Below are 27,582 nucleotides of genomic sequence, written 5' to 3'. Positions count from 1 at the left end.
AAAGATACAAAGAGGCAGATTAGCATCAAGATCAGGGATCCACAGCAAACAGGTGAAGTTCCCAAAAACTTTTTGGTGCTTTTTACTACCTGGCTTGCTCTGGGACTAAAATTTGGGAATCACATTTAATTTGTAGGTAAATTTGACTATTTCCAATTATGGGTGTTTCCTCATACTACATGAATTTTAGTATCAGGTCACAATCAAATACACACAGGAGGTCTGTGTTTTGTTATGTAGTGTTAGGGCCCAAGTCCATGGTTCTCTGGGCCCTACTCTCTTAGTTATATGATGACATGATCCCTTCTGCGAAGGTCACATTTGAGCAACAAATAGTAAATTCAGTGTTTTAATGGAGGCACTATGAATAAAAATTACATGTAGATGACCCCAGATTAAATGCCTTCCAAACTTTTGCCAATAAGTAACCAGCACCAATGTTTTAAAGATAAGGGTGAGGATTATAGTGTCTGGAGGATAAAACCAAAGCGTACTATGCATAGTCCATACCCCCACCCACCCATAAGCAGCCCCAATCTGCTGTCAGATAGTTACATAGAGGTCATGTCATTGAGGGCGTGGTCCAGCTCCTCGCTAATGGCCTTGTACTTCAGTTTCTGGGCATAGAGCTCATCTGGACAGGCACAGGAACCACAGGGAAGAACAAGGGGACAGAGTGAAAGGTATCAAAAGCAGATGAAGAGAGGGAATCATTAGAAATTAGGGAAAGTGTGACTGTGGGTCTAACACCACAGTTAAGAGCACACCTATACTGGCAGCCATAACTGGCCATTTTCAGATCCACTGTCTCCCAAGACAAACTGGGCTTCTTGACACCTCTAAGGACTGCAACAAGAGTTGAGAACTTAGACACTGTCGTGACTAGAAATTCCTATTATTTAAGGCACTTACGAGGTTACCACTGTAATCCAGTTAACCCAATCTCTAGCAGTGATAATACTTAACAAAAATTAAAAACAGGGAAAGTACAGGTTACTATGAGACACTTTTCTAGCTACCAAGGATGACCAGATACTTGGCTCCTTTGTCCTACAAACTTGCCTCGCCAAACTCTCCCAAAGAATATTCTGGTACTTAGAGTAAACCAAAAGAGCATACTTCAGAATCCTCAGAGCAAAGTACTTTTACCCTTGTTAAAGCGGACACAGTTGCCAAACTGTGGGGACAGGAAGTATTTAGAAAGCCCCCATCACTGGTCAGCTCTGAGACATGGTTATTGCACAGCTGCCTCTCGTGCAGAGGTCCCCCATGACCTGAGTGGTGACCAGATCTGCCAAAAGCAGCCTCAGAGAGACATGTGTTCTTGTTGCCTTCTCAAAGTATGGCTATCATTTCAAACTAGAAACTAAAGATTTAAGACTATTAAATGGGTGATAAACACAGCCATTATCAGTATCCAAGGAAAGAATACAAATTCCAGAATGTTAGGTGAAGTCTTACTAAAGGAAAAGATTAAATGTAGAAAGCCAATCCTATTCTAGGGGTTTGACCCCCTCCAGCTAGTTGCGTCAGGGCACAGGGCGTATGCCAAGTCAGTACCAATTCCCCTCGGGGTCCAGGGAAAGGCCTTCCTCTATATTTCCATATTTTAATCCCTCTCCCAGGCTCCATACCTTCCAAGTCATCAATTGTCTTTTCCAGTTTGGCTACCGATCTCTCAGCAAACTCGGCACGGGTCTCCGCCTAGGGGAAACGGGAAACTAGTCAGAATCAGAGATGAACAAGACAAGTAAGAGAAGAGTGTCTATGTATCCTCACTGTCTACTTTTATACCTTCAAAGCTAGGCAGTCTATATTAGACCTTTTTTTTTAAAGATTTTATTTATTTATTTTTAGAGAGAGGGGAAGAGAGGGAGAAAGAGAAGAAGAGAAACATCAATGTGTGGTTGCCTCTCGCATGCTCCCTATGTGGGGACCTGGCCCGCAACCCAGGCATGCGCCCTTACTGGGAATCGAACCGGCAACCCTTTGGTTCACAGTCCAGTGCTCGATCCACTGAGCCACACCAGCCAGGGCTACATTTTGCCATATATACCTCTAAATGTTTGGGTGCTTCCCCTCCGCTCACCTCTTTGAGTTTATCAGTAAGAATCTTTATCTCTTCCTCATATTTGTCTTCTTTTTGAGAGTACTGTAAGATAAATAGAATAAAAATTTCAGAGTAGAATTTACACAGACAATACCTCCCCCTGGACCCACATTTACTTTTACATTGAACATCTTCTTGAATTTAATGTGCTAAATGGTTGGTCCATAAGAAAGAGCAAGGCCCATTTCTGGACAACAGGTCCTTAAAATCCACAAATCAGTGTCCTGAGAGCCACGATACCCTTATTTTTTGAATGAACCTAATCTTTGATCTTATTCAGATCAACCCACTTAATGAGTAGGTGTAGTGACACCCCAAGGGCACATGATGATAAAGGTAAGTCTTATGTTCTGACTGCTCAGTAGGTCTCAATCTGATACTATGTTGCCTACATCTGCCTGCTAGAAAACCTGTTAGGACCCATGATTATTGTCATTCAGCACAGCAGTATCAGCCGGAGGAAAACATGACCCCAGGCACCTGAGACCTTGAAGTTATTTTAACTAAAGCAATCGAAGTGCACAGGAATTAGCTTTAAACCCAGAATCCAGATAGAGGGTGTGTAGGAGAGGATACTTCTCACTAGATTATATAAGGGATGAGTTTCTCCAGTCTTTCATTAAGGGCAGGGCTGGGCCCAGGCCCCCAAAGCCTGTCACTTTCACAAACCAGCCCCTACCTTCTCCGCCTGAGCCTCAAGAGACTTGAGGTTGTTGGTGACATTCTTCAGCTCCTCCTCCAGCTCAGAACACTTACTGTGAATATTTTACATACCGCAGGAGAGGAAAGGGGGAGAAGAAAAGAATAAAAAAAAAGGGAGAGAGACACACAGACATGAATTGAACCTATATGTAGAAAGAGTTGGAAGGCATACCAGGGAAAAGAGAAGGCCCCAGATAATCTGAGCAAGTGTCAACCCTCCTCCCTCTACCACAGACCATGTCAGGAATGGGACCCTCAAGGGGTTCGGCCTCAGACTGTTTGGGTATCAATAAAGAAAACTCTTGAGAGAAATCACTACCAGGAACAAGTCATGACTTCTACCAGGGGTGGAGGTAGAACAGATGCCCAACCCAACAGTCCCCCAAATTGCCCAAGGGAAGGAAGAGACCCTGTGGAGAGGCAGTGAAGCAACTACAAAAGAAAAGAAGATGCCAAGAAGTGGAAAAGAATGGAGCATTCCATGAAAAGGTGAGAAAGCACTCAAACAAGTCAACCAGTGGAGGGGAGGCAGCTGCAAAACAAAAACAAAACCACACCATACATATAACTTCTCTGTGGGTTTAATGGTTAGTACCTTTTCTTCAGCAGCACTCAGACACTTCAGGGTCTGGTCCATCAGTCTGATCTGCTCATCCATCTCTCGGCAACGGCTGTTAGTGATAGTCACGGGGTTCGCACAAGCCAGGTTGTGGGGAGGGAGAAAGATCAAAAGGGAACACAGCAAGAAAACAAGCAGCAAAATGGAAAAAAAAAATTTTTTTTAAATGGGAAGAAAACACCACAATGGGTATGATATGTCATGTCTGAGGAGAGGGGATTGCAAGCTAAGCACAAATACATATGCACCAGCATTAACTTTGTTATACAAGGCCCAGGAGGTGCCAATAGGGTAGCCGTTCATGCCTGCCCTTGCCCTCACGTTGCACAGCAAACTGACAAAGTGGTAAAAACAGGCAGACCTTAGTGCAGCAACTTCACTGCCTCAGCAGACCCCTCAAGATGGAAAAACCCAGTAGGGCCTTCCAATTAATGGTTCATCATTTATTAGTCTTTATTTTCCCTCAACTTACAAACCTTCCCTGCAAGAAATAAGAAAGCCTGTCACTAGTCAAGAGTAAAAAAGTCCAAAGCCATTCATAGGGCCTAAAAAAGGACTATAGATAATGCCCACTCTCTAGGCCCTGTGTAACAAGGTTGAATGAATGCGAGCTTATTCACATTAGTGCCCAAGCCAAAGGGGAAGGGACAGAATATAAGGTAAAGATTTGAGGAGCAAGATACTCACGACTCTGCCAGCTCAGCTCGTTCCTCTGTGCGTTCCAAATCGCCCTCAATAATCACCAATTTACGAGCCACCTACAGGAGAAGACAAAGGAGCCACTCAGCAAAGCAAAGGAGGAGCTACTTCCTTTCTCATGGTTCCTTTCAGAAACCCGATGTCACTGACAAGAGAGGATGTCACAAACAAAAGGTGACTTACCTCTTCATACTTCCTATCTGCCTCTTCTGCAATGTGCTTAGCTTCTTTGAGTTGGATTTCCTGGAGTTCCATCTTTTCTTCATCTTTTAAAGCTCTGTTTTCAATAACCTTCATACCTCTGTCAGAAACAATACGGACAAATGTGGCACTGACACTCTCAGCAACTCATCACTAGCTCCACTCCAAGGGATCCAGAATTGCACTTACAAAAGACCATTCCTCGTGCCCTGACTGGTGTGGCTCAGCCGGTTGGGTGTCATCCCACAGACTGAAACGTTGTTGGTTCAATTCCCAGTCAGGGCACAGGCCTGGGTTTCGGGCTGGGACATTCGAGAAGCAACTGATTGATGTTTCTCTCACACATTGGTGTTTCTCTCCCCCATCCTTCTCCCTCCCTTACCCTCTCTCTAAAAATAGTAAAATCTTGAAGAAGAAAAAAAAAGACCATTCTTCTGCCGCTCAAAAAGAATTCCCATAACATCCCCGACCCCGACCTTAGTTCATTTAGTTTTAAACCTTTATAAAGATAACATACAATTGCTAAAAAATTAAGTATTTAAGTGTATAGTTTAAGGGCATAAAACGAAACTAAGTCTCTTCATTTCCAGTCTGCTCATCAGAGGCAGTCACTTCTCAATCATTCCATAAGTGTTTTCTATAGATAAAAATGCAAAAAACCTCATCCCCACTTTCCCATTGCCTTAAAGGAATCATATACTTCACTGTTTTGCAACTTTTTTCTCACTTTCTGTAATTTGGACATTACCCTGTAATAGTATAGACACAGCTGGCCGTCTTACTCATTTTCACTGCTGCACTATGTTAATGTACTCACAGTAGGGCATTCTGAATTCTAAAAAGCCTCAGTTTGATCCCATGCAATACATCACATCTCTCTGTTCTAGTTTAAGTCACATATAACAAGGAGCCAAGTGGTTATTTTCAGCAAAGATGAGTTGTGCTTTGGTTCAAGGACTATGCTTCTCAATCCTGAGCATACATTAAAATTATTGGAGGAACTTTAAAAAATATCCATGCCCAGGCCCCTCTCGTAATGGATTCTAAGTGAAATGGGGTGGGACCCAGGCATTCTGATATTTTAAAACTCCCCAACCATCCCCATCCCTCACTCCCATGTGTCTAACAGTGCAGCCACGGTCAAGATTTTATTAAAACACTGATTGCTGGGCTCTACCTCCAGTTTCTGACTCATAGATCGGGGTAGGGACTGAGAATTTGAATTTCTACCAAGTTCCCAGGTGCTCTTGGCGTGGAATCCCACTCTGAGCACCGCTGCTTTAGAGGGACTAATCTCACAAGTAAGTTTATGATTCACTAAGTGGAGGTCATTCTAGTGACCCTATTTAAGAACTTCTAGAGAAACACCAATTACAAAAGGGTCACAGGGTCCAGGGAACCCTTATTGTGTCTTCAGCTGCAGAAAATATGCAGAACAGAAGGAATGAAGATCCTGTAAGAAAGGTAACTATTTCAAAAAAACAGATTTATAAGGAAATATTGATTACAGCCATTTGAAATTTATTCTGAAGCGCTCGCGTGCACGCTTCATCAGTGCCCTCCTACATACCTCTCACTTTCATCAGCAGCTTTCTCAGCTTCCTCCAGCTTTTGCAGGGCAGTGGCCAGGCGCTCCTGAGCACGGTCCAGCTCCTCTTCAACCAGCTGGATCCTACGGTTCAAGGAGGCCACCTCCGCCTCAGCCTGCATTTGAGTAAAAGATAGAAAAAGGAGGCAGAGGCACGGTGAAACGGACAGAACTAACTGCAACAGTAAGCTTGGGGTTGACTACCATGAAGGAAGCTTACAGTCAGAGTAGAACCTGCCTTAGCTCTCAGACATAAGATCCAGCAGGCACAATTATGTATCTATGGCATTTCTAGCCTTCTTCCTTCAACGAACTCCTGGATGTTCCACAGGAAGAGTGTTTTAAAACTCAGCTCCTTGCCCAGCCCAGTGTCGGTACCCCCACTTTCTGGACTCAGTTCAAATTCCAGATCACATGAGTGTCAGAAACAGTCGCCAGTGAAGGGTTCCTACTGTCTGAGCTCTGGCTTGGAGGTGTTCTCACATTTCAGTGACTTTCTTGTAAGTGTCTAAAAAGGGAGAATAAATAAGCAAGGTTTCTCAAACAGGGAATCTTGGATTACCTATTAATTTGCACTTAACTCAAGTTGTTAACCTCTGATTACCCTACCCTAACACACCAGATGGATTAGTCACCAAGAGAACATTTCCAGAAAAACCTTCCATGTCCGAAAGTGAAAGAATAGTCCACTGGGATATCTACTCCCCGTCTTTTTAAAGTTGACAACAAGGAGCTTCTTTTGACTAAAATTGCTTGTTTTGATGACATTACAAAAAGAACTGGGGTCAAGAGAACGTCTTCTCCATGTCCACAACCACTCCCAATTTCTGAATTGTGGCTCCTTCCTATCCCACTAGTCATCCTCTTAGCCTCATGGCCTCACCCTCCAAGTACAGTTTAGGGCAGTCCTCTCCCTGGCCTCCACCCTGTAATCAAGCATAGACTGGAGTCCAAGAAATCCCATGCCTCCTCCTCCTTAGTAATGGAATGAGAAACAAGGAAAGAAGGCAGCCACAGGCAGGTAAATTCTACTGGTAAAAAAGCCTCCCTCCTATGACTGCCTTTCCCTTCCCTACCCCTTTGCTGGTGGCAAGTATGCTGACTACAACAACCACAGAAGAATTTAACCTGCCCTGCACACTACCCAGTTTAGATGCTTATCCAAGTGCTTGGTAAACACGATCTCTCTCCTACAGCCCAGACTGTGCCTGAATTCTATTACCCTGATTTCCTCCAGGCAGTCAAGGGTGGAGGCAGCTACAGAAATAATCTGGGCCACTCACCAGTATGGGGAAGGATATAGCTCAAAAGACTCCTGTTAAGAATTAGGTTATTTGACACAAAACTTCCAAACACAAGCATGGGAGATTCAAGGGACCAGGCGGGGGTCAGACAAATATGTAAGCAACAACCTACAAGAAAAGAAAATCGAGAAGTCTACATAAACTGAATGTACTAAGAAACTGTCTGTATCTCTAACTATACAACTCAAGCTACCACAAAGACAAGTATTTGCTGGTCCTGTCTCTTCCAGAACAGATGTCTCCTAGGACAACACACATTTCACCCCACAAATTCAAAAAGTCATGATTACAAGAACAAGTCAGCCTATCAGGCAGAAACACTGCCAGTATAATTCACCTCACCCCACCCCAGCCCCAGATACCTAAAACTAAAAACACCAGATTTGGAGAAAGCTCATGTATCTCAGTCCCCTTCCAGCTCACCAGCAGCTACCCAAAAGGAGCAGAAGATAACAGGCTCTGGGGGCGGGGGTGCAAAATTTCCATGACAACAAGCTGGCTCTGGCAGTTTCTCCTGCAAATCAGCATTTACAATAGAATTCTTCTCAAGACTGAAAAGGGAGGAGAAAAATACAGCTCGGTGTTCTCGCAAGAGCAAGCACGCGTTAAACAAGTCCGTGTCCAAAGCAGAACCCTAGATGGGATGGGTGTCCCAGCATGAGCCTTCAGAGACACCCCCCACCTTGGGGTGCAGTGGCTGTTCTCTGTTCCCGCCTCCAAGAGATCAGTTCTCTTTAAAATGAAACAAAAGCTCTGCTGAATCAAGACATGTTACTATAAGGAATTCCTTCAAATCAGAACCCATGCAAAATGCCTGTCAATCAGTCCTGTCAAGAGAATGAATGGGACTAATATCTGCAAGCCAAAATGGGAAACATGGCCCTGGGAAACATTAAGTTTTATGCTATTCTAATCATCCTAGGTGTAACATGCCAGATGTGATTTTGATCTTTCTGGCCCCCACCTCTGCCCAGCATGGAGGACACACTCTGAGGTCCTTCCTTCAGGTAATAATAGAATTCTCCACTGCCCAGGAAGCAAAGATCCCCAGGGGAAAGGGAGGGAAAACAGTAATTCAGTCACAAGAGAAAGATGGCTGACAACAGCTTCAGTCATGAAAGAGTTTGGTTTAAATACTACCATCCTCCAAGCTAAAGAAGTTCCCCAAACATACCACACCCCTCAAGGCAAGAAACCGAAACCAACAGGGCACTGGTGCTAGGATCTAGATCAGGGCCAAGGAGAGAGGGGAATTAGCCTAAATCTGGCATTCTGCTACTCTGGGGTTTCTCTTTTTAGACAAAAGCCACAGATAAAATTCAAAAGAAATGAGTAACGAAGTTAGGCTTGAGCCCTGTGAGTAAAGGACTGCTCCAGTTCACTGTGTTCACAAATATATCTACGCTGGGAGATACTGTGTCCTTGGGGACTTTAATTTCACCAAGGGGAAGGCAAGAGGGAAGGGAGTAGAGCTATCGGCCCCAGAGTAAACAAAGGTGGAGTCTAAATGGAGGCACTCAGAGCAAAGGGCTATTTGCCTCTCCCCTATGAGTGTGTGCTCTAGTATGAAGGGAAAGTGAGGTATCATCAGGAAAGCAAATCTTAACCAAAGAAAGGTGGTAAAACGTGCTGCTTAGTCCTCCAGACCCCACACATAGGAGAGAGCCACACAACAGTCATACATTCTAACCCCTCCAGAGACTAGGAATTTGGGAGTAAGGCCAGAATTGAAACTCCTGCTCAAAGCCCACTGACTCCCTCAATAGGATTCCTAAAATGTTTAGCCCACAAAAGAAGAGACAAATACCAAGGGAGGTTAGGAGAGAGGTAAGAGAAACCATACAAACTGGTTAAAATGGTAAATGTTGCCCTTGCTGCTGTGGCTCAGTGGATTGAGCTTTGGGTTGAGGACCACAAGGTCACTGGTTCAAATCCCAGTCAGGGCACATGCCTGGGTTGTGGGCCAGGTCCTCAGATGGGGGCGTGTGAGAGGTAACCAGTCAATGCTTCTCTCCATCTCTCCCTCCCTCCCCTCTCTCTAAAAATAAAGAAATAAAATCTTTTTTAAGAATTTAAAAAATGGTAAATTTTACATTGCGTATACAGGGTCTGGCAGAAGCAACGCCTGCTTGCCTATAGTTGGTAGTGTAATAATATGGGTGTAGTAATTTAGTTTTAATTTGAACATTTCACTTAAAATGTCATATGGTGTGCTTGAATGTGATATTGTTCTGTTACAGAATTACATGCTTATGATTTTGTAATCAAAAAGGGGCGTTATTTGTGCTGGACCTTGTATTTTTAACACCATCATAACAAGGGGGGGGAAAACTGATAAAGAGAAAGGCTGCATTTCAATATTATGTTGCCATCTATTTAAGGTCAGCAAAGGAGACTCAAAATTGAAAGTGGGCCCTGGCCAGATAAGATAGTTCAGTTCGTTAGCATTATGGTGATACACTAAGGTTGCGGGTTCAATCCCGGGTCAGGGCGCACAGAAGAAGAAATCAACCAATGCATGCATAAATGAGTGGAACAACAAATTGATGTTTCTCTCTCATTCTGTCCCTCCTCCTTCTCCTGTCACTCTCTCAAGTCAATTTAATAATTTTTTTTTGAAAATCAAGGGTGGATTTGACAAGGTGCTACATTATAAAAGATCGATCTTCATGCCAAAGTAGGAAGGAAAGATAGATCCCAGAACGCCTCTACAGCCTGGAGTCAGCCAGCTTCCCAACAAGGATTGGATGTTCACACAAAGCAGCCATAAAAATATTAAGTGACAACCTCACTAACAGCATGCCATCAGGGATGTGCAGAGCTTCCGGTGCCAGAGGGAGGTGCCTGCAAAACCCATATTCCAGAATGTCCTAAGAGGTAACAGGTAACCAAAGCCACCCCACCACCCTGCCCACAGATGTCTCTTCAGGAGGGGTTCAAAGTTCACTAGAGCAGGAAATCAAAAGATTAGGTTCACTCAAGCTGGGGAGTAGAAGATACTAGTTTCATCAATATTTAACTATCACCCTACTTCCCTATCTGAGGACTTCCTCCCTAGACCTCAGTTCAGAAAGCAAATGTGACAGGCTCTGAGTGAAGAAGTAGCTGAAGAAACATCTGAAGCTGCCACCTGTCACCCTAAAATCACCAAGCGTGAAAAAAGAGAGCTAAGTTTTCCTACAAGGAAAATTACCAAACCCTAGGAAGCATGGGGTCTGTGTATGTGGTATCAATCCATCCCAGGCTCTTCTTAGGATGCCTACACTTAAATGTTGAGCCTAAAACTGCAGCTGAAAATATATGGCTACTTCCTTCAGCCACCCTCTCTCTTCCCCTTTAAGGGGATCTAGTCTCCAGAACAAAGGAGATGAGAAAATGTCACTAGTCATAAAGAGTCACCCAGCCAGTCCATCTCACTTGAGTTGATAATTAGAAGTTACTGGCAAAATGAACAGAGGAAAAATCCACTGAGAAAAAAGTGACTGAGTAGGACAAGCCCCCAGCATTTTGACGCCCAATTATAAAAAGAAATGAGTATTCTAACAATCTAAGTATTAACGTGGAGAGCAGCTGCCCCAACCCTTTTCCCCCTCAAAAAATCATTCTCTGCCACTTCCCAGAGGAGCAGCCAAAAAGAAGGGAAGGGGGGGGGGGGGACCTACCAAGAGAAAAAACAACAGGGATTACCAATAAAACCATAAGAATTCTTTCATTGGGTCTTCAAATTTTAGCAACAGTTACTTTCCTCTCCAGCCTCACAATCCTCCAAAATCAAAGCCTCAACTCAGGAGATCAGCTCCACCCACTAGTCTGCACCCTAGAACTTGGAAAATCTTATGGCTCACTAAAACTACTCCACCACTTCTAAACAGAAAGCGGTTTCAAGAATCACCATTCATTCCATCAACATTGTATGTTCCAACTTTCCGTTGACAACTATTAATTGAACTTTTAAAAAAGGCACTGGTAGGTAAGTACCATTACTAGAGCTCCCTAGGAACTCATCAGTCTGTCTCCATCAACCACAGCACCTAGTCAACCAGAAACCTTGACAGAGGCTGGCACCTCATCCGATTCTCTGCAACATACACCCGCTTATCAGTTCTGCTTGGAATAAGTGTCCTTAACCGGTTCAGCTTGCACTGATCAATCACATTTCAGCAATAAAGGCCTGAATGTGGCAGAATTTCCTGCCTTCCAGGTCCTCATGGGTAGGGCTATCCAGTTTTTTTGGCTCCTATATTTGCAATAACTTACGGGGATAAGTACCACCTACGCCCCTCTCGCTCCGCGTCGATTGAGAGAGTGGATTTAACTGCCGCAAGGGCTCCCAGTAAGAGAAAAGGGGCCCACACCGGAGGATGAGAGGCGGTGCTGTGGCCTCGACCTCTTTCAGTGAGGGCGCCGCGCTTCCTCTCAGCCGACTGCTGCCTCATTTCCTGAGCAAGAGGGGGGAGCGGAAAAGCTGCCAGCGGGCCAGGCCGGGGGCTTTCCGGCTGTTCTCCCCCCCCCCCAAGCCCCACCCTTTCACAGTGTCAGGCCCTGCCCATCCCAGACCAGAGAAAAACCCACCTCTTACCCCTAGGGCCGGAAACCTCAAACGAGAGCAAAGTGCCCCCACCTCTAAACGGGGAGTGGGGGAGGGAGAGGCCGCTGAGCCCCTCCCCCAGGCCGCGCTCGGCTTCGAGGGACTGAATGAATGAGCTGGAAAAGAGGAAAATCACTTCCTAGGCCCGGTGAGGCTCAATTCCTTCGGAGGTCAAGGCTGCTCGCCTGAGCACCCAGTTCCCCCTCGCTCACTCGAAGCCAAGCCCCACCCATCCTCCGGGCTCCGGCTTCATCCCAGCGTCTACAATCCCCTTGAGGGCTGTACCCTACCGAAAATAAAGGGACCCAGTTTCGTGTCGCAGCTGTTCCAGCGCCTGCCCCTCCCTCACGCGCCTTGCTCTCCCGGTACCTGTTCCCGGGCCCGCCTTTCTCCCTCCACTTCCCGCTGGAGGCGCTCGGCCCTCTCTTCTGCATCATCGGCCTGTTGCTGCAGGACTTGGATCTTGCGTTTCACCGCCTCGATGGTGGTGATCCCAGCCATGGTGCCCACCCAGCTCCTGGTCCCGCTCAGCTGCCTGCCTCCTCCGCTCGCAGCTGCAGCCGCTCACCCTACTACTTCCGCCTGCTCCGCCCTGAAATACCGGAACTCACCCACGCCCGGATGTGACGCCACTGCCGCCGCGCCCTCCCACCGCCGAGCAGGCGGGAAGGTAGGCCACTGGAGGGAGCCCTGCGGCGAGGAGCGAGGGGCGGTGCCTCCCAGTCGCCCTAGGCGACGCTCGCAGTCTTTTTCCTGGGCAAGTAAAGGGGGGCGGGGTTGGGAAGAAGGAAGGCTACTATGGTAACCCCGAAGGCGCAAGGTCTAGCCTCACTGGCCAGGCAGGCTGCCCACAATGGCCGGCCTACTGCTGTACTGCTCGTACCCTCCCCCAGTGCTGTCCCGGCACCACCTACCCGCTAGGGCACCCTGTAGCTCTGTAATCTAAATATCCTGCAAGCCCCTGCTTCCACCCTTGCTCCAAAACCAGGTGCTAAAAAAAAGCTTAGACTTTTTGGACGTCATCTTCAAAGGAACCCCAACTTGCAACCTCCTTTTAAACCCAGTTCAGGTAGGTTCTCTTCCCATCTCCTGAAAGCCAGTGAAGGAAAATATGGGTGTGGAAGAGATGGGCAGGTCGGCAAAGTTCTCATTCTGTTTGGCATCGTTTAAGAACTTAAGTGTTCTATTTAGAGTACCAGTCTTTCCCGTTACTTTATAGAGTCAGTATGCACCAGCGATTTACCAACCTGCCAGCCCCTTCATACCCTAAATGATTTGGGACTTGGTAATCAATCATTGCTTATAATTTCTTTTGTAGGCGAGGAAGAGCTTATGTCCCTATTTTATCAGGGAGGAATCCTCTATGATGGATCACTGTTACCAGATCTTTTGTGCAACAGCAAAATATGAGTGCCTGGAAAACTGTACTGGGAACTGAACCTCCATTCTGTGTTATAACCTTCACCAGTTTCACTTCATCTTCTGCTCCCAGGTACTCCAAGGAGCTATTTATGAGTTAGAAACTGCCCCTACAGGCACTGCCAAGCACGATTTTTCAAAGGACAGTGGTAAAGAGACTTGAAAATGTCTTCTTCCTCCCACCTTCGCAATAACTCATAGTAATAAATCTCTCCTCTGGTACAGCGCTCTTTTGCCCTAGAAAATTAGGATGTGGAACATGACTCGGAATTAAGAATCTTAGCTCCTTTAAGGATTAGTTGGTAAAACAGTTGCTGCCCTCAGTGCCTAGTTCTGAGGTTATTCCCTCTGGAGGTTCTGTCTTCCTGTCTCCTTTTAGAAATACTGAGCAATGAGACTATTCAGAGGAAACTACTCAGACAGACAATATCTAGTTTCTTGGTAGAGTAACCTGTACATTTTGATTTCCAACTCAGGGATTGAGAAGGAAAGAAGGGTTCTGAGACTCAGTAAACTCTACCCTGATGGCCTGAGAGTTTTTCTAACTTTCTTCCGAGAAGTCTGTCACGTGGGTGCTGGTCAGCAGGGGGTACTATTGTACCTCCTTTTGCCCTAGTGAAAAAGCAGACCTCATCTTACACAAACCAAAGCGGGTGATGAGAACACCATGCATTCCTGAGCCTGTTAGATTTGAACAGACAGACAATCTTCTCTTGATCCAGAGAAACAGGTGGGTTGACTCTGATAGCCTTTAAAAGCATGATGGATGGGCAGAATGGGATCCAGTCCTATTGTTTTCCTGGTGACCAACAACAAAACAGTATATCAACAGGTCTGTCCCTGTCTCCTCTCCCTTTCCCTCCCATCTCCTGTACTTAAAATAGGGTGTAATGACTCTATGTCCTAAGCATTGCATTCCTCTTTGGCCTTGTTTTACCCTAATTGGTTTCTGATTTCATTTTGTATTGAAAGAAACTTAGACATGATTATACAACAAAGCAATGTAAATGTTCTAACTGCCACTGAACTGTATATTTTTAAATGGTTAAAATTGCCAATTTTATGTTATATATATTTTTCCACAATTAAAAAAAAAAAGGATCTTAAACGAACTCAGGAAAGGAAAAAAGTTTCAACTAATCTTGCCATACCCTTGACCTTTCTTTGTTCAAGCAGTCCTAGCAAATCCTATGCTTTCCAGCAAGGTTTCTCAGATAACCAGAACTCCCTGTATAAACATGCAGTTATTGAGTCTCTGCTCCCTTCCCCTTATCTACATCAAAGTAATATGCTCTGTTTACTTGTTCATTAATCTCAAGGCCAGAAACTAATCTGTGAACTTCCTTTGTATTGGATAGAGCACCCTCCCCCCAAAGATGCATGTATTATGTTGCTGATGACTGACCCTTGCTATCTACTTTAAACCTTGTTGCCTTCTCCTTGTTCAGGGCTTTTGCCAATTCCTATAAACACCTCACTTTCCTTCTTTGACCCTTTGAGGCAGGAGTCAGCAAATTTTTTTTGTAAAGGGTCAGGTAGTAAATATTTCTGGCCTTCAGGGCCATAGGACGTGTTGAGTACTCTGATAGGAAGAGAGCAAATAGACAATATGTAAGTGAATGGGCAATGCAATGTTCCAGTAAAACTTTGTGTAAAACCAGGCTGGGGCAGGATTAAATACCTCACAGGTGATAGTTTGCTGACCCCAGCTTTGAGAAAAGAAATTTTTCTTCCTGTATCTTAACCACACCTAAGAGATTTTTGCCTCCTGCCCTTGGCCTTCCTTTCATATTTCTTCTATGTATTTCATATTTCTGAGGGTACCTATTGACTTAATGAGAAAGCAAGAAAGGTAAGAAGTTGAATGAGGTTTTTTTTAACTCGCAGTTTACTTATTTAAATGGTTTTTGGTAGACTTCTATGTAAATGTGAGTTTTTTCAAATGTATATATTCATTTGAGATATATATATATTTGCTATACATATGAGTATATCAAATGAATACACTGAGTATGCACAGATGGGGGAAGACGTGTATGCACGTACACGTAACAGAGAACAGAATTCATCCCCAGGAAATTTCTGTATCTTTCCAATGATATTTACATATTGTCTAGAGCCTCTAGGTCACTCTCTCTCCCCCAAGATTCCAAGGTTAGACTTATTTTTTCTCTTTATTGCTCCTGGAAACGCCTCTTCAAGCCCACATACTATTTCAGCCTAAGGATTTTCCCAGAGACTTGTTACCCAACATCTCACAAAACTGTTACTAACTTGCATTGTCCCAGTTTGCAAAAACTATCCCCATGCCTGTTTATTTGAACCAGAGAGATCTATCCATTTATACCTAGAACCTAGGTTAGGCAACTACAGCAGGCCATGAAGCAGTTGCCCAAAGCCCTAGGGGTAACCATGGGGTTGTTTTTGTTTTTTGGGTTTTTTTTGCAATTTTACGAGATGGGTGAATTAATAGTTTGTAGTGGCATAAACTTATGGAAATTATGAATATATCTAATGTATATGATCTGCTTTGTGTCTCTCACTTCTGGTGTGGTATGTTTAACAACAATCACCACTTCCCCAGGCCACTGAAAGTGGTAGAAAGCCACAGAGGAGATCAAAAGCCTAACAGCAAAAAGGCCAAATTTGAGGATTTGAAAACATTTTTGTGAATGGCCCACTCTTGTCTTCCTAGCTATTTTCCAAAACCAAATGTAATTTTTAAAAACACATAAACCTATTTTCCTAAATTTATTGATTTCTTTAGAGAGAGAGGAAGGGAGAGAGAGAGGGAAACATCAAATTTGTTGTTCCACTTACTTATGCATCCTTTAGTTGATTCGTGTATGTGCCTTGACTGGGAATCAAACCTACAACCTTGGTATATCGGAATGATACTCTAACCAACTGAGCTACCCAGTCAGGGCCCTTTTTTCCCTATTAATTCAGTACTGAGAATTGACTATTTCCATCAATACCAGGATATTTTTTTTGTTGTTGTTACTGTTAAGATTCCTATGGTACTTCTCTACGTAGTCTCTCATTTATCTTTGTGGTAAATTTCAAGGTTGAAGGTGAAGGAAAGTAGGTGATTATGGAGAAAATAAAGTGGAAAAGATAATTTAATTTATTTTCAACTGGGAAAATTCATCCCTAGAGAAGCTGAATAATTAGTCAAGGTCACAGAGTAAGGTCTGGTAGTGATACCTTTACTTTCTAAGATTACCCAACATCTAAGATCCCTTCTTATTTCTATTATAGGCTGTCATTCTAAGGTCCTCTCTGCTGCCCCATGAACAATTCTTCCTATGGCATCTCCATAGTATAAAGGCAGAGGTCCACATTGGCCAAGATAAATAAACCCAGATAGGGCCAGGGTCAATGTGACCTCCTTTGTCCCATTATGAAATCTGAGCTGGCTTTGCTTGGCAGTAAAGAGATGAGAGTTTCCCTATTAATACACATATCTATGTGCCAAACCTTGGAAACAAAAGCTAAGAATGTGGCATGGGGGAGGAGGTGGGATAAGGGATAGCAGTCTGGACTTAGAGTCCCTTCCCTTTGTCCAGATCCTGGGAAAGATAATTAAATTCCTGGGCTGGGGTGAGACAAAAAATAAGACACTTCTATGTGTCTTTAAGAAAGAAAGTATATGTCATTACAAGGGTATGCCAGCGTGTCTATGTTCTGTGAATTCACAAGTAGTATATGTCCAAGTGTGTCTGGAATTTAGTCATATTAACATGAAGCTCTTACATGTGTAGATGAAACCCACCCCCACCTAATACTCACATCAGCTGCCTTCTTCTCTGCCAGCTCCAGCTTCTCCTGGGCATCCTTCAAAGCTTCAGAATACTTATCCAGCTCATCTTCAGTCCCTTTCAGCTTCTTCTGCATAGCTGCCAGCTCATCTTCCAGCTATAGGAGCCCCAAGAGTCACATACAAGACATACATACACAACAGTGCAGGCTCAGACCCTGGGATCTTCCTGGCAGACCCCTGAGTTTGAGCCTATATTTTATCTTCCCCAGAAAGACATACTTTCTCTCTGGTCACTTCCCGCCAAATGCCCCAGGAATTATGCTGGCCTTGGCCTATGACCCTATGATCTCTAATCCTAAGGTGATCACACTATACTGGGTTTCTAAGACTCTGGGATAATAAATACATTAAGGTGTAGATGCCTATAACTCCATCTAAGGGCAAAGAGGTGCTGCATTCCAAGCTCACATCTTTTCCTCTAGAAGAAGGTTCTTCCAAAATGTGATCTACTCCCACTTAAATCAAAGAGACACACTGGATCTCAGAAGGGGCCACTGACTTTCCCAAGGTCACACAGGTAGTCTGAGTCAAATACCCTCGCCTATCTGGTAAGGCTGGGGAAGCAGACGAGTTTCTCCCACCCAAAGAAGGAGTTTGTACACATGGTCACTGCCTTTTCCATGAAAATTCTTTTCCATTGCACAGTCTTGCTCACCAGTAAGTGAGAGACACCAGGGCCAGTGCCTACCTGTTTACTTCTTTCTTCCGCCTGCTTCTGCTCAGCTTCAGCTTGCTCTGCCCGATCCAAAGCATTCTCCTTGTCCAGCTTCAGCATCTGCATCTTTTTCTTGATGGCCTCCATTACGAGCAGTGGCTGTTGGTGAGCTCACCTGTGAACACTGGGAACTGGAGACTAGGGCAAGAAAGGAGGTGCTGCTGGCTGAGTGACTAGGAGTCCCCCAGACTTGAGCCTTTATCTCTGCTCATGGCTCCACCTCTTGTTCCTAATATGGTCCTTCAGGCTCCTTCCAGTCCATCATTGTTCTCCTGGGAGAACACAGGGTGAGACACTTTGATGGACTGACATCACCAGCAAAGAAAAAAATTGAGAACAGCTGAGGCTGATTTTAGACAATGGAAAGTGGGGGAGGGGCAGGCTCATCTTGACCCTGAAACTTTCCACTCACTCTGGTAGCTCTCAGGGTGTTTTAAAAGAGCAGGGAGAGAAGGGGGGAGAACACTGAAATAGAGGAGGGTACTTTGGCTATTCCAGGATGGTCGTTTCCACTCAGAGCCTCCTAGTTGCTCTTCAATTTCCTCTTACTCTCGCCTGGACTGTGCTGGATGCTGATCAAACTCCACTGGTTGAGTTTTACCTTTTGATTCCTGGTATTCAGGAAGCTTGAGCAACAGTGAAAGAGGAGATCGTTCATGATCCTTGACAATTCCCCCAGATCTCCAGATCAAATTACTGTTTTATTTCGAGAGTCTTTAATTGGCAGGGAGACATGCTCCTTCCCCTTAAGAGCCACAGGGGAGGAGTAAGGGGGTAAGGGTGGTGATCTGGAAGGCCATCCCAGAGCGTCAAGTGGGATGGGGGAGAGAATCAGGGTAGGGTAAGAGTAATCCAGATAGGATCATGTCCTCTGTTTCCCCGTGGCGATCTTTAAATAGAACTTTGATACTCACACAGACCAAGGTCTGTATCACTCCCTGCTCCTCTCACCCTCTGCTCCCTTCATGTCCTTCACTCCTACCCCTGACACACTCATCATCCTAATCATCATTACCAGCTCTAGTCTCTCCAGCTTAGTTCTAGGCCATGCTCATTCTTCCACTTGGAGCCTTGCTATTGACAGGTGGCAATTGATTCCAGTATACTGGCATCATGCGATCTGAGAATATGCCAGGGGAAAGGGAGACACTCTTCAAGGTGACCAGAGCTATCAGGGAAGAATAGAAATGGCTCTAATTAATCATTATGTCATGGATAGATAGGTAGTGTTAATACTATGCCTCAGCAATGGGGGAACTGAGACAGAGGGCAAAACTGGAGTCCAGTCTTGAGAGCTTTTAGTCAGTAGAGGTAGTTGTCAGATAGATCACCATCAGCAGACTCTTGAAGGAAAACAGAAACAAAGTCCTACTGTGGGACTAGGGAACAAGACAAGTCCTGGGGTCAGAAAGCGGTGGATAACAAAGTGGGGGGTAGACATTGGATAAAGAGGAGAAAAACACAAGGACAGGAAAAGATCAGAGATATATCACTTTTGGTACAAGGGAAAGATATAGGAAGGTTTTTTTTCCTTAAAGATTTTATTTATTTACTTTTAGAGAGAGAGAAGGGAGGAAGAAAAAGAGGGAGAGAAACATAAATGTGTGGCTGCCTCTCTAATGCCCCCGGCTGGGTACCTGGCCCGCAACCCAGGCCTGTGCCCTGACTGGGAATCCAACTGGTGGCCCTTTGGTTCACTGGCCAGCAATCAATTCACTGAGCCACACCAGCCAGGGCAAGATATAGGAAGATTTGATACTCAAATAAATGCCAGCTCTCTCCTGCTATCACACCAGCCCTCCAGCTTAAGACTGAAATCTATTTAGGTTGTTCCTAAAAGGGTCCTGGAGAGGAGAGGGTCAGTAGAAAAGACAGAAGCCCCAGAGCCCCAGAGGTAGGAAAGAGTGTGATGCCAAATTGCCCACTGCTGTAAGAATATGTTTGACATTTAGTTGGTTCCTATTAAACAACCCAATATCAAACATATCACACAGAAACAGGCAGGAGAGCTTTGGTGGTCGTCTCCTTCTTCCCCACTGCAAAGGAGGCACAGAGAAGAGACACCAGCATGGCTAGATGAGGGCCATCTCCTTGGGGAAGGGCACGCACTTCTACTCTTTGCCTCTCAAGACAGCCAGTTCTTACTCATCTGCCTTTCGTGCCATCCCTGTCTCAGCTCCTCTCTTACCAGTGCTTGGCCTTTGCTAGATCACGTTGGCCTGAATCAGGAAGGATATCTGGCCGGGCTCCTCATCCGGGCACCTATCCTTCCCAAAAGCTCCTACCCAGAGCTTCTCCCCCTTATGTCACGCCCCCAACACCCAGAGGATCAGGAGTGTCAGCAGCTCCTTGTCAGCCTTGCCACCTGCTCTCTTCAGCTCCCTTCCAGCTGCCCCAGGACTTTTTGGGGGTGGGACATGGGGGGCTTGCACATCCTGCTTTACCCTTCCAGGAGAACTCCTAAGCTTTCCAAATCACTTCCACAAGTCAGCTGATGGCCTTCTAGTGGACATCATCCTGGAACCTTTTAAGTACTACAAAGGAGTAGCTGTGAGAGTGAGAAACTTCTAGAATGCTTGGCTGCTTTTTCCCATCATTTTGTCCCTTCTCACCTTCTCCCCATGTCCTCCAGGCATCCTCCTTAAAGTCACCCTTGGATGTCCAGAAGAGAAGAGTGGCCTGTCTTACTGGCAGGCTCCAGTCTGGGCTCCAAAGAAGATTTACGGTCTCCTCTCCCTGGCTAGCTGAAACTAAGACTTCAGGAGATCAAAGGTAAGGGAGGAAACCCCCTCTGTCAGGAAGCAACCTGAAGTTCTTAGTTAGGACTCTCCTTCTCTTCTGAGGCTTTTTACAATGCCTGGGTTGGGTTCTCTAAGGGTCTTCCAGCCTGCTTACTTTCTGGAAGATTTTTCTTCTGAAGAGAATCAGGTCTGTTGAATATCGTACGTCATGCAGATGCTTCTTTCTCCTGTGGCAGAAAGGAGTCCAGGTTATAGCTGCACTGGGGGCAGGGGTAGTGGGGGTTTGGGTGGAGTCTGGGGGTGGGAGGAGGATGCTTTGCTTTAGCCCCCAGGCCTGTTCCATGTGTCCTTGTTCCCATTAGTCTGAACACCCTCTTCCCCCACTAGATACACACCCATAGACCAATTCAACAGTGCCCTTGATGTAGATCAATAGCTTGTCCTAAACCCCAGTCAATCCCTGTTGTATGGCTTTTGTCTTCTAGGGGAAGACTAACAAATGGATGTATAAGCCCCAAGGTAGGCACCCGTGGTGTTGTCTAATGTCCTTGTTCCCTTCTGGCTCTCAGTGGGAGGTTGTGTGTAATTGTTACTTTCCTGACCTTCCTTTTTTACCCTTACTCCTTAAGTTGTAGTTCTCTTTGAGAACCTTTAACTACTCTGGAGAACCAGAGGCTGAAGGGAGAGAGGCTGGGAGAAGGACTAGCAGGAATTGAAAGGACTTTAGTTTTGGGGGCACTAGAGGAATAGAGGCAAAGGCAGGAATATTGATGTAGGAGAGGAACAGCTCTCTTAAAAGGAGACTCTGGATGACGTAACTAGGCAGAAACATCAGATGGCCTCTGATAAACGCTTTCTAGCTCTCCTGGGAGTTACCTGCTATGCAGCTATTTCAAATAAGACCAAGCCATCTGGTCTTGAAGCGGAGAAGCTGGGTAAGGCACCAGTCACAGAAGGAAAAGGGACTGGATGGGTATGATGGGGTGAACTATTCAGCTGATGTGATGAGAGCAGACAGGCTAGGCAGAGAGGACCAGAGGCCATGGGCTCTGTAGGGGGCCAGCCTGCCAATACTGGAGCCAGCCTGGCACTGACAAGCCCTGGGGAGAGAGGCCAAGGTCAGGGATCAAGGCAGAGGGGGTGAGGTATTCTGTGGGTCGAAATGAACAGGGGAAAAAGAAATAAAAGGTGGTTGGTGAGGAAGTGTGGTGAGAGGTGAGGTGGCAAACATTAATGCAGAAGAAATAAAAAGGAAAACTTATTGTAGGGTAGGATGAGAATTAAAAAGTAAATTTCCTCTGACGGAGACAGGTTAACAGGAAAAAGTGTCCGAAGTTTATTATACAGATGCACATGGAGGGGGGGGGGGTATGCCATAAGAATGAGACCAGAAGCACATTGGGCAGTCAGTCGAGGCTTATATGCCATTATGGACAAAGGAGAAAAGGGAACAGGGGTCTGGGATTTCATATGGGAAGAACAAGCAATTTACAGGTATGTAAGAAGAGTGGAACACACTGGGGTATTGATTTTACACAGGGGACTCTAGTTAAGAGGCCTCTGTTTGGATCCTTCCTATCTCATGCTAAGTTGCATATGCTAAAGTTTCCTTCTGAGAGCAGCTTTTCCATCTGAATCTCTTAGGCAGGAAAGGGGGAGGGTCAACAGTTCTTCCTAATTCTTTTGTTTCATAATGATCAGCTTAAAATCAATATCCCAAAAAGCACATTTTGGGTGGCAAAACTTTGGTCCCCTTCAACAGGAAAATGCCATTTGGGTTACCATTTATTGGACAGTATGTACCACCCCTTTGCTAAATGCTTTATTTAATCTCCACAAGCAACCTGAAAACGTAGGCATTACTTCTGTGACCCAGAAAGTTAAAGCAACTTGCATAGGGCCTCACAGGCAATAAGTGACAGAGCCAAGATTCAAACCCTGATCTGCTGTGTTAAAGCCTGTCCTCCTAATGCCAGGCTATACTGCACAAGTTTAGGAGGAAGAGGGCAGCTGGGAGACAGATACGAGGGATGAAAGAAGTGAAGGAAAGACCGACCTGCTGGGAACCAAGGGCAAGGGGGGCAGGCAGAAGAAATTGGAGACTGTCTCAGGTTTGTGCGTTGATTCAAGGCCCCGTGAATGTGGTTCCATCCCCTATAAAACGCCTCATACCTGTCATTACTTGTTCAATGCCTGCCTCCCACCAGCCTGTGAGCCCCATGTTCTGTTTGGTGTAAGACCTCCTGCGTAATTATTGACTATAGATAAGAGGGCTTGGGAAGCAGGGCTGATGGGGGCTAGAGGGTGAATAGATACATAGGACAGAGAAGGGGAAAGGCATAGAAGGGAGAATGACATTTGAGCGCCTAAGGGGGCCAACATGGGAACTGTGAAGTACTTGTGTCACAAGGAATCTCCTGAGAGGGAAAAGGGAGCATACCAGTTGTGTGCCAAACACTGGGCTTGCCCTCTACATACATTATCTTATATAATCCTCTTCATGATCCTGTGAGATGGGTGTTGTCCCCATTTTCAGAAGAGGAAATTGAGGCTCAGAGGATTAACTTATACATGGTGACAATTAGAATCCAGACTGAATCCACACCCAACTTCCAAGCCTGTGCTCATTTCTCTGTACCCTGATGCTTCTCTGTGCTCATCAGTAGGATATGTAGGGAGAGAGAGGACAAGCTCTAACAACTGAGATGAAAAATATATTGAGAGGTGGAGACAGACTTGTGGGAAAGGGGAAAGAGAAAGTGTGAGCTTTGCAGTGAAGACATAGCCACAAGAAGTTGAGGGCAGGAAAAGATCAACATGAAAGTATGAATGACCAGTTTGGATGTGGATGGTAAGGTGAGAGAACAGGGTAAAGTGTATGAGAGCGATTACATCAGAGAGTGATGATGTGTTCAGGCAGCTGTTACTGACTGCAAAATGAGGGTCTTTCCATAGATGTAAGGAACAAGCTAATTGTTCCTGAAGGGGAGGAGGTGGGAAATGGGAGTGGAAGTTTTTTTTAATGAGGATGTCTCTGTTTGGGATGTCATTTCAGTGTAAAGTGGATCTTTACATACATTTGTATGTAAAGTAAGATACTTTGTGGCCTATAGATACATATAGCAGTGCTTTCCAGTATTTCTCAAATTTTGAATATCTTTAGATTTAATGCTCTTTCCAGTCTCTATAAACTCTACAACTACTTATCTCCTTGTGCCTGATCCCTGAAGGCATTTGAGACTGGAACCCTGTCAATTTGCAGAGGTGTGAATTCAGGCCAGAGGAAAGAGACTTATCCCAAGATCTTGCAATAACTGGCTGACTCAAAACCTAAAACCCAGGCCTCCTGACACTGAGGCACCACAGTGCCTGTAGGTTGATAGCCACATTCAGAGGTATTTGTCCAAGTATACTGAAAAAAATCAGTGAGGTGAGATCTGAGAGGTGGTGAGCAAATCCAGGAAGTTATATTAAGACTATGGCAGTAGTGAATGAGCACTTTTGAAGTAAATCAAGATTTAGGGCTGCAAGAATGAGCCAAGTGGCTTAAGAATGAACCTTAGGGGGGCGTCTAAACTTTTGGTGTCTCTGGGCCACACTGGAAGAAGAGTTGTCTTGGGCCATGCATTAAATACATTGCAACACATAATCACAAAAGAAAATCTCATAATGTTTTAAGTAAATTCATGATTTTGTATTGGGCCACATTCATAGCCATTGTGAGTCCTGGGTTGGACACCCCTGGAAGAGTTTTAAGAGGTAGCTGCATTTGTTAAACTAAATCAGGATTCTCCTTCATTGTCCATCTCTCCACCTCCCCTCCCTACACTTATATCAACACTGCATATCTCATTTTGACCACAAGGTGCCACTCTGGTTCTTACCACTTTTTTTTTTTCCCCCCTTATTTTTTAGACAGACGGGAAGGGAGAGGGAGAAAAACAAACGTGTGGTTGCCTCTCGCACAAGTGTACGGGAGACCTAGCCTGCAACCCAGGCATGTGTCCTGACTGGGAATTGAACCTGCGACCCTTTCCGGCGCTCAATCCATTGAGCCACACCAGCCAGGGCTTTACCACTCTTTTATATTGTTTTCCAAATAGCACCAGGGCTTGAGAGGTGTGAATGATAGCACCATCTTAAGTTCTAGGCCGGATAACTAGCTCCTGGTGTGTTTCTGAAAGGAAGTTTAAGGTGCTGGGGGCTCAAGAAGGCCAGGTTACTGGGCATGATGAAAATGGAAGGACAGTGTTTTGGATGGCATCAGAGTCTCTCCACATAAAAAGCTTTGCCCATCTGATTTAGTTCCTGCTGGTACTGCTGATGCTCCTTTTCAAACAGCTGGTGCAGGGCAGCCTGACGGACCTGGTGGGGAGGGCAGAAGAGTGTGATTTTTGCCATTTATTTACCTCCCCTTTCTCATTCTCCGCCCCCCAACCCTTTTTCATTCTCTTTCTCAGGTTGCTTTCCCATCACTCTATCATGTTCTCTTGGATCTGGCCTTAGCTGTGACAAAAGCCAGCTTAGAGGCAAAACCATTGGAGGAGAAGCCTACCCAATTTTTTCTCCAGGGGTGAAGCCCCACGTTCAGCAAATATTTGCTAAGAGCAAACCAAGAACTCTGCCAGGCACCTTGGATGCAAAGCTGGTGACATGACAGCACCTGAAGACCCCAGGGGGAGAGGTTGTGAGAGGCAGGTGCTGGGCACTAAAGCAGTTCTGAGTCTCACCAAGATGAAGGCTAGACTGAACTTTGAAACTTCGTAATGTTCCATCCTCAGCTGAATGCAAAGAATCTCTTAACAAGAGTATAGGCATTTGAAGAGTTAATGCTCTGGTGTAATAGTGAAAACCTTAGAGGAATGTAAGATGGTAAATGGTGGCAGAGACTAAAAGTTTGGGAATCCCAGTGGGCATGGGCACAGAGAAAGTGGATGAAACTTAAGGTCACCCTTGCTGGAACTCACCGTCAGTAGTTGCTTGTTTGCCAGTGCCAACTCCTGTACCATGATATCCCTCATTCTTAGGGTGGCATAAGGGTTTCTCCTCTGGCTCAGTGTCATCTGCCACAGACAGTGAGTGTGTGAATTTCGCCACCTGCCCCAGGTATAGTGGTGGGGTTAAATGGATTAGTTAGGAGTGGAGACAAAAACCCAGTGAGGCTGCTGCTTCACCAAAACCTCTGTAAGGGTCAAAAGAGTACAAACTCCTTGAAAGGGTAACGAACTTAGAACCTAGTATAAAGTACATTATGTCATTTAATCATCATAACCACCATGTGTCATAGATACTAATTTTTGTTTTATACAGTCAAGGAAACTAAAAGTTCATGTGAATTGCTCAAGGTCACTTCACGGCATACCTGGGTATCAAATCCACCCTAAGCATGAATTCCTTCCATCATACTGGTGATTTTCAACCTTGGCTAGACACATTTTGGAATGATTTGTTAAGGTTTTTAATACATAAGAGGAATATACATATGTATCATATAGTATGTATCCTTTGTTCACATAACCCCATTGAGTTTAAAAAAAAAAGTATTTACAGATAAAAAAAAATTAAACCCATACAGAAATATAGTAAATAAAAAGCGAAAGCCTCATTCTTCTGCCTTAATCCTCGCCAAGAAAGTTTTCATGTGTATCTCTAGAAAATTTTTGTCATATATCAGCACCTGTATCTTTTTTTTTACATAAAAATCATTATATAAGCAGTATTACCTAACAATTTGGACTTTTCATATCAGCACATAGAGATTTGCTTCATTCTGTTTAAAGGCTGCCTAATATTTTTGTATAACTAGCTGGGTGATTTTTAGCTTTTTGTACATACATTCTAGTGCTTCTAAAGGTGTGTGTGTGTGTGTGTGTGTGTGTGTGTAAAGGATATGTGAAACGTAATCAAACTGCCTTTGTAAAAAAGTTTGCGTCTCCATCTCGAATCCCACTAAAATTATGTGCATTGTTACCTCAAATCTTTGCTATCTCTGAGTATACCTGTGAAACCTTAAGTCTTATCCTATCCAATCCCAGCTTTAGGCAGAATCTTCTGGGTTAAGACCTAAGTATGTGTTTTATAAAAAAGCTCCCCCAGGTAAATGATATAGAGCCTAGTCCTTTTTCTCATTCATTCAAAAAATAATGCATCCCTACCACATGACTTAGTACAGTGCCAAGCAACAACTACTTGCTCATTTTCCTTCAGAGAATAAGCAAGGGGCAATAAAAACCATTGTCTATATAGCCTAACCTAGCGGGCACTAAGCTGATCTCCGCTAGTGAGCTGCTTCTGGCAACCCCCCATACCTGCTTCCTTCTTGATGAGCCCCTAGCAAGATGAAGCAGAGATGAGGTGGCTCGAGGACAGGAGGGTAAAAGGTCAAGCTGAAGGGTAGAGGAGGAAATAGAAACAGCGATTACCTGTCAACCATCTTCTGAAGTCCCAGGGCCCTTTGAAAACTCTGCAAGAAAAGGCAGTTATACTGATGTCTCCACTACCTTACCCCTAGTACCATATTTTAGTGGGAGACACATTGATCTCTCTTTGGAGGGGGGCCAGTTTCCTAGGGTAAGTGGGAAGAAAGCTCTGCTCTTTTCACATTGAATCAGAGATAACAGGTAGGGCTTGGTATGGCATATTTGCGTACGTACTATGTGCTAGACATAGTCTGCCATTCCTGTTACATCAAGGGCCTTTCTCATAAGGTCCACTCCTGGTAAAGTCTGGGAACCTCAAGGGAAATCCCCTCCAACCCAGCCCCTCCTTGCAACTCTGCATACCTCTTCTACCTTTGTTATCTTTTCCACAGACATGCCTACAGACTTGCTTGTATGGTCTTGGGAGACTGAGCAGGCTGTGTTTGGTTGTCACCAAGGTTTCAGTAGTCATAGCAACATTTCTGCTTCCAACAATGACCCTATACCTAGGAATTGATTGGTCACCTGGCCTGTTGCCCTGGAGACCTGAAGGAAATCCTGGTTCTCCAGGCTTGTATTAGTGACACAGGCAATCTTATGAACAAAGACCACAGTCCCAGTGTTAGGATTTCTTCTGTTGGGATCCCAAGGAGT

The 27,582-nt window shown here is 44.9% G+C and overlaps 2 protein-coding genes and 1 long non-coding RNA gene across 12 annotated transcripts in view; 1 reads left to right on the top strand and 2 right to left on the bottom strand.

Moving 5' to 3' along the window:
• The window catches only part of TPM3 (tropomyosin 3), a 26,713-nt gene extending 8,740 nt beyond the window's left edge, over positions 1–17,973 (bottom strand). Inside the window, exons 1-9 of one of the 10 annotated variants that reach the window (XM_054563074.1) lie at positions 17,742–17,973; positions 17,023–17,148; positions 5,902–6,035; positions 4,314–4,431; positions 4,119–4,189; positions 3,408–3,483; positions 2,090–2,152; positions 1,635–1,704; positions 556–634 (exon numbers count right to left, since the gene is read on the bottom strand). In XM_054563074.1, coding sequence (XP_054419049.1) covers positions 556–634; positions 1,635–1,704; positions 2,090–2,152; positions 3,408–3,483; positions 4,119–4,189; positions 4,314–4,431; positions 5,902–6,035; positions 17,023–17,148; positions 17,742–17,855 — 851 coding nt within the window. In that variant the 5' untranslated portion in view covers positions 17,856–17,973. Of the gene's footprint in view, positions 1–551; positions 635–1,634; positions 1,705–2,089; positions 2,153–2,789; positions 2,866–3,407; positions 3,484–4,118; positions 4,190–4,313; positions 4,432–5,901; positions 6,036–12,180; positions 12,395–17,022; positions 17,149–17,741 lie in introns of those variants that run through there. The other 9 variants (XM_054563072.1, XM_054563075.1, XM_054563073.1 and 6 more) reach the window with 9 other exon arrangements.
• Positions 12,585–26,330, top strand: LOC129062252 (uncharacterized). The gene is made up of 5 exons (XR_008528258.1): positions 12,585–12,880; positions 13,707–13,960; positions 20,401–20,540; positions 20,995–21,028; positions 24,970–26,330. It is a non-coding gene; the product is annotated as an uncharacterized LOC129062252 (long non-coding RNA).
• On the bottom strand, positions 24,716–27,581 carry CFAP141 (cilia and flagella associated protein 141). The gene is made up of 4 exons (XM_054563083.1): positions 27,292–27,581; positions 26,932–26,972; positions 25,477–25,606; positions 24,716–24,874 (listed from the first exon to the last, which is right to left on the bottom strand). The coding sequence occupies exons 1-4, from the start codon at positions 27,322–27,324 to the stop codon at positions 24,773–24,775; spliced, it is 306 nt and encodes a 101-aa protein (XP_054419058.1). The 5' UTR covers positions 27,325–27,581; the 3' UTR covers positions 24,716–24,772.
• Position 27,582: the final 1 nt, after the last annotated feature.

This window comes from Pteronotus mesoamericanus, unplaced genomic scaffold, assembly GCF_021234165.1.
Source record: "Pteronotus mesoamericanus isolate MK-2021 breed Mesoamerican mustached bat unplaced genomic scaffold, CSHL_Meso_final scaffold_705, whole genome shotgun sequence".
NCBI lineage: Eukaryota > Metazoa > Chordata > Mammalia > Chiroptera > Mormoopidae > Pteronotus > Pteronotus mesoamericanus.
This window is presented reverse-complemented; position numbering and strand designations above follow the sequence as displayed.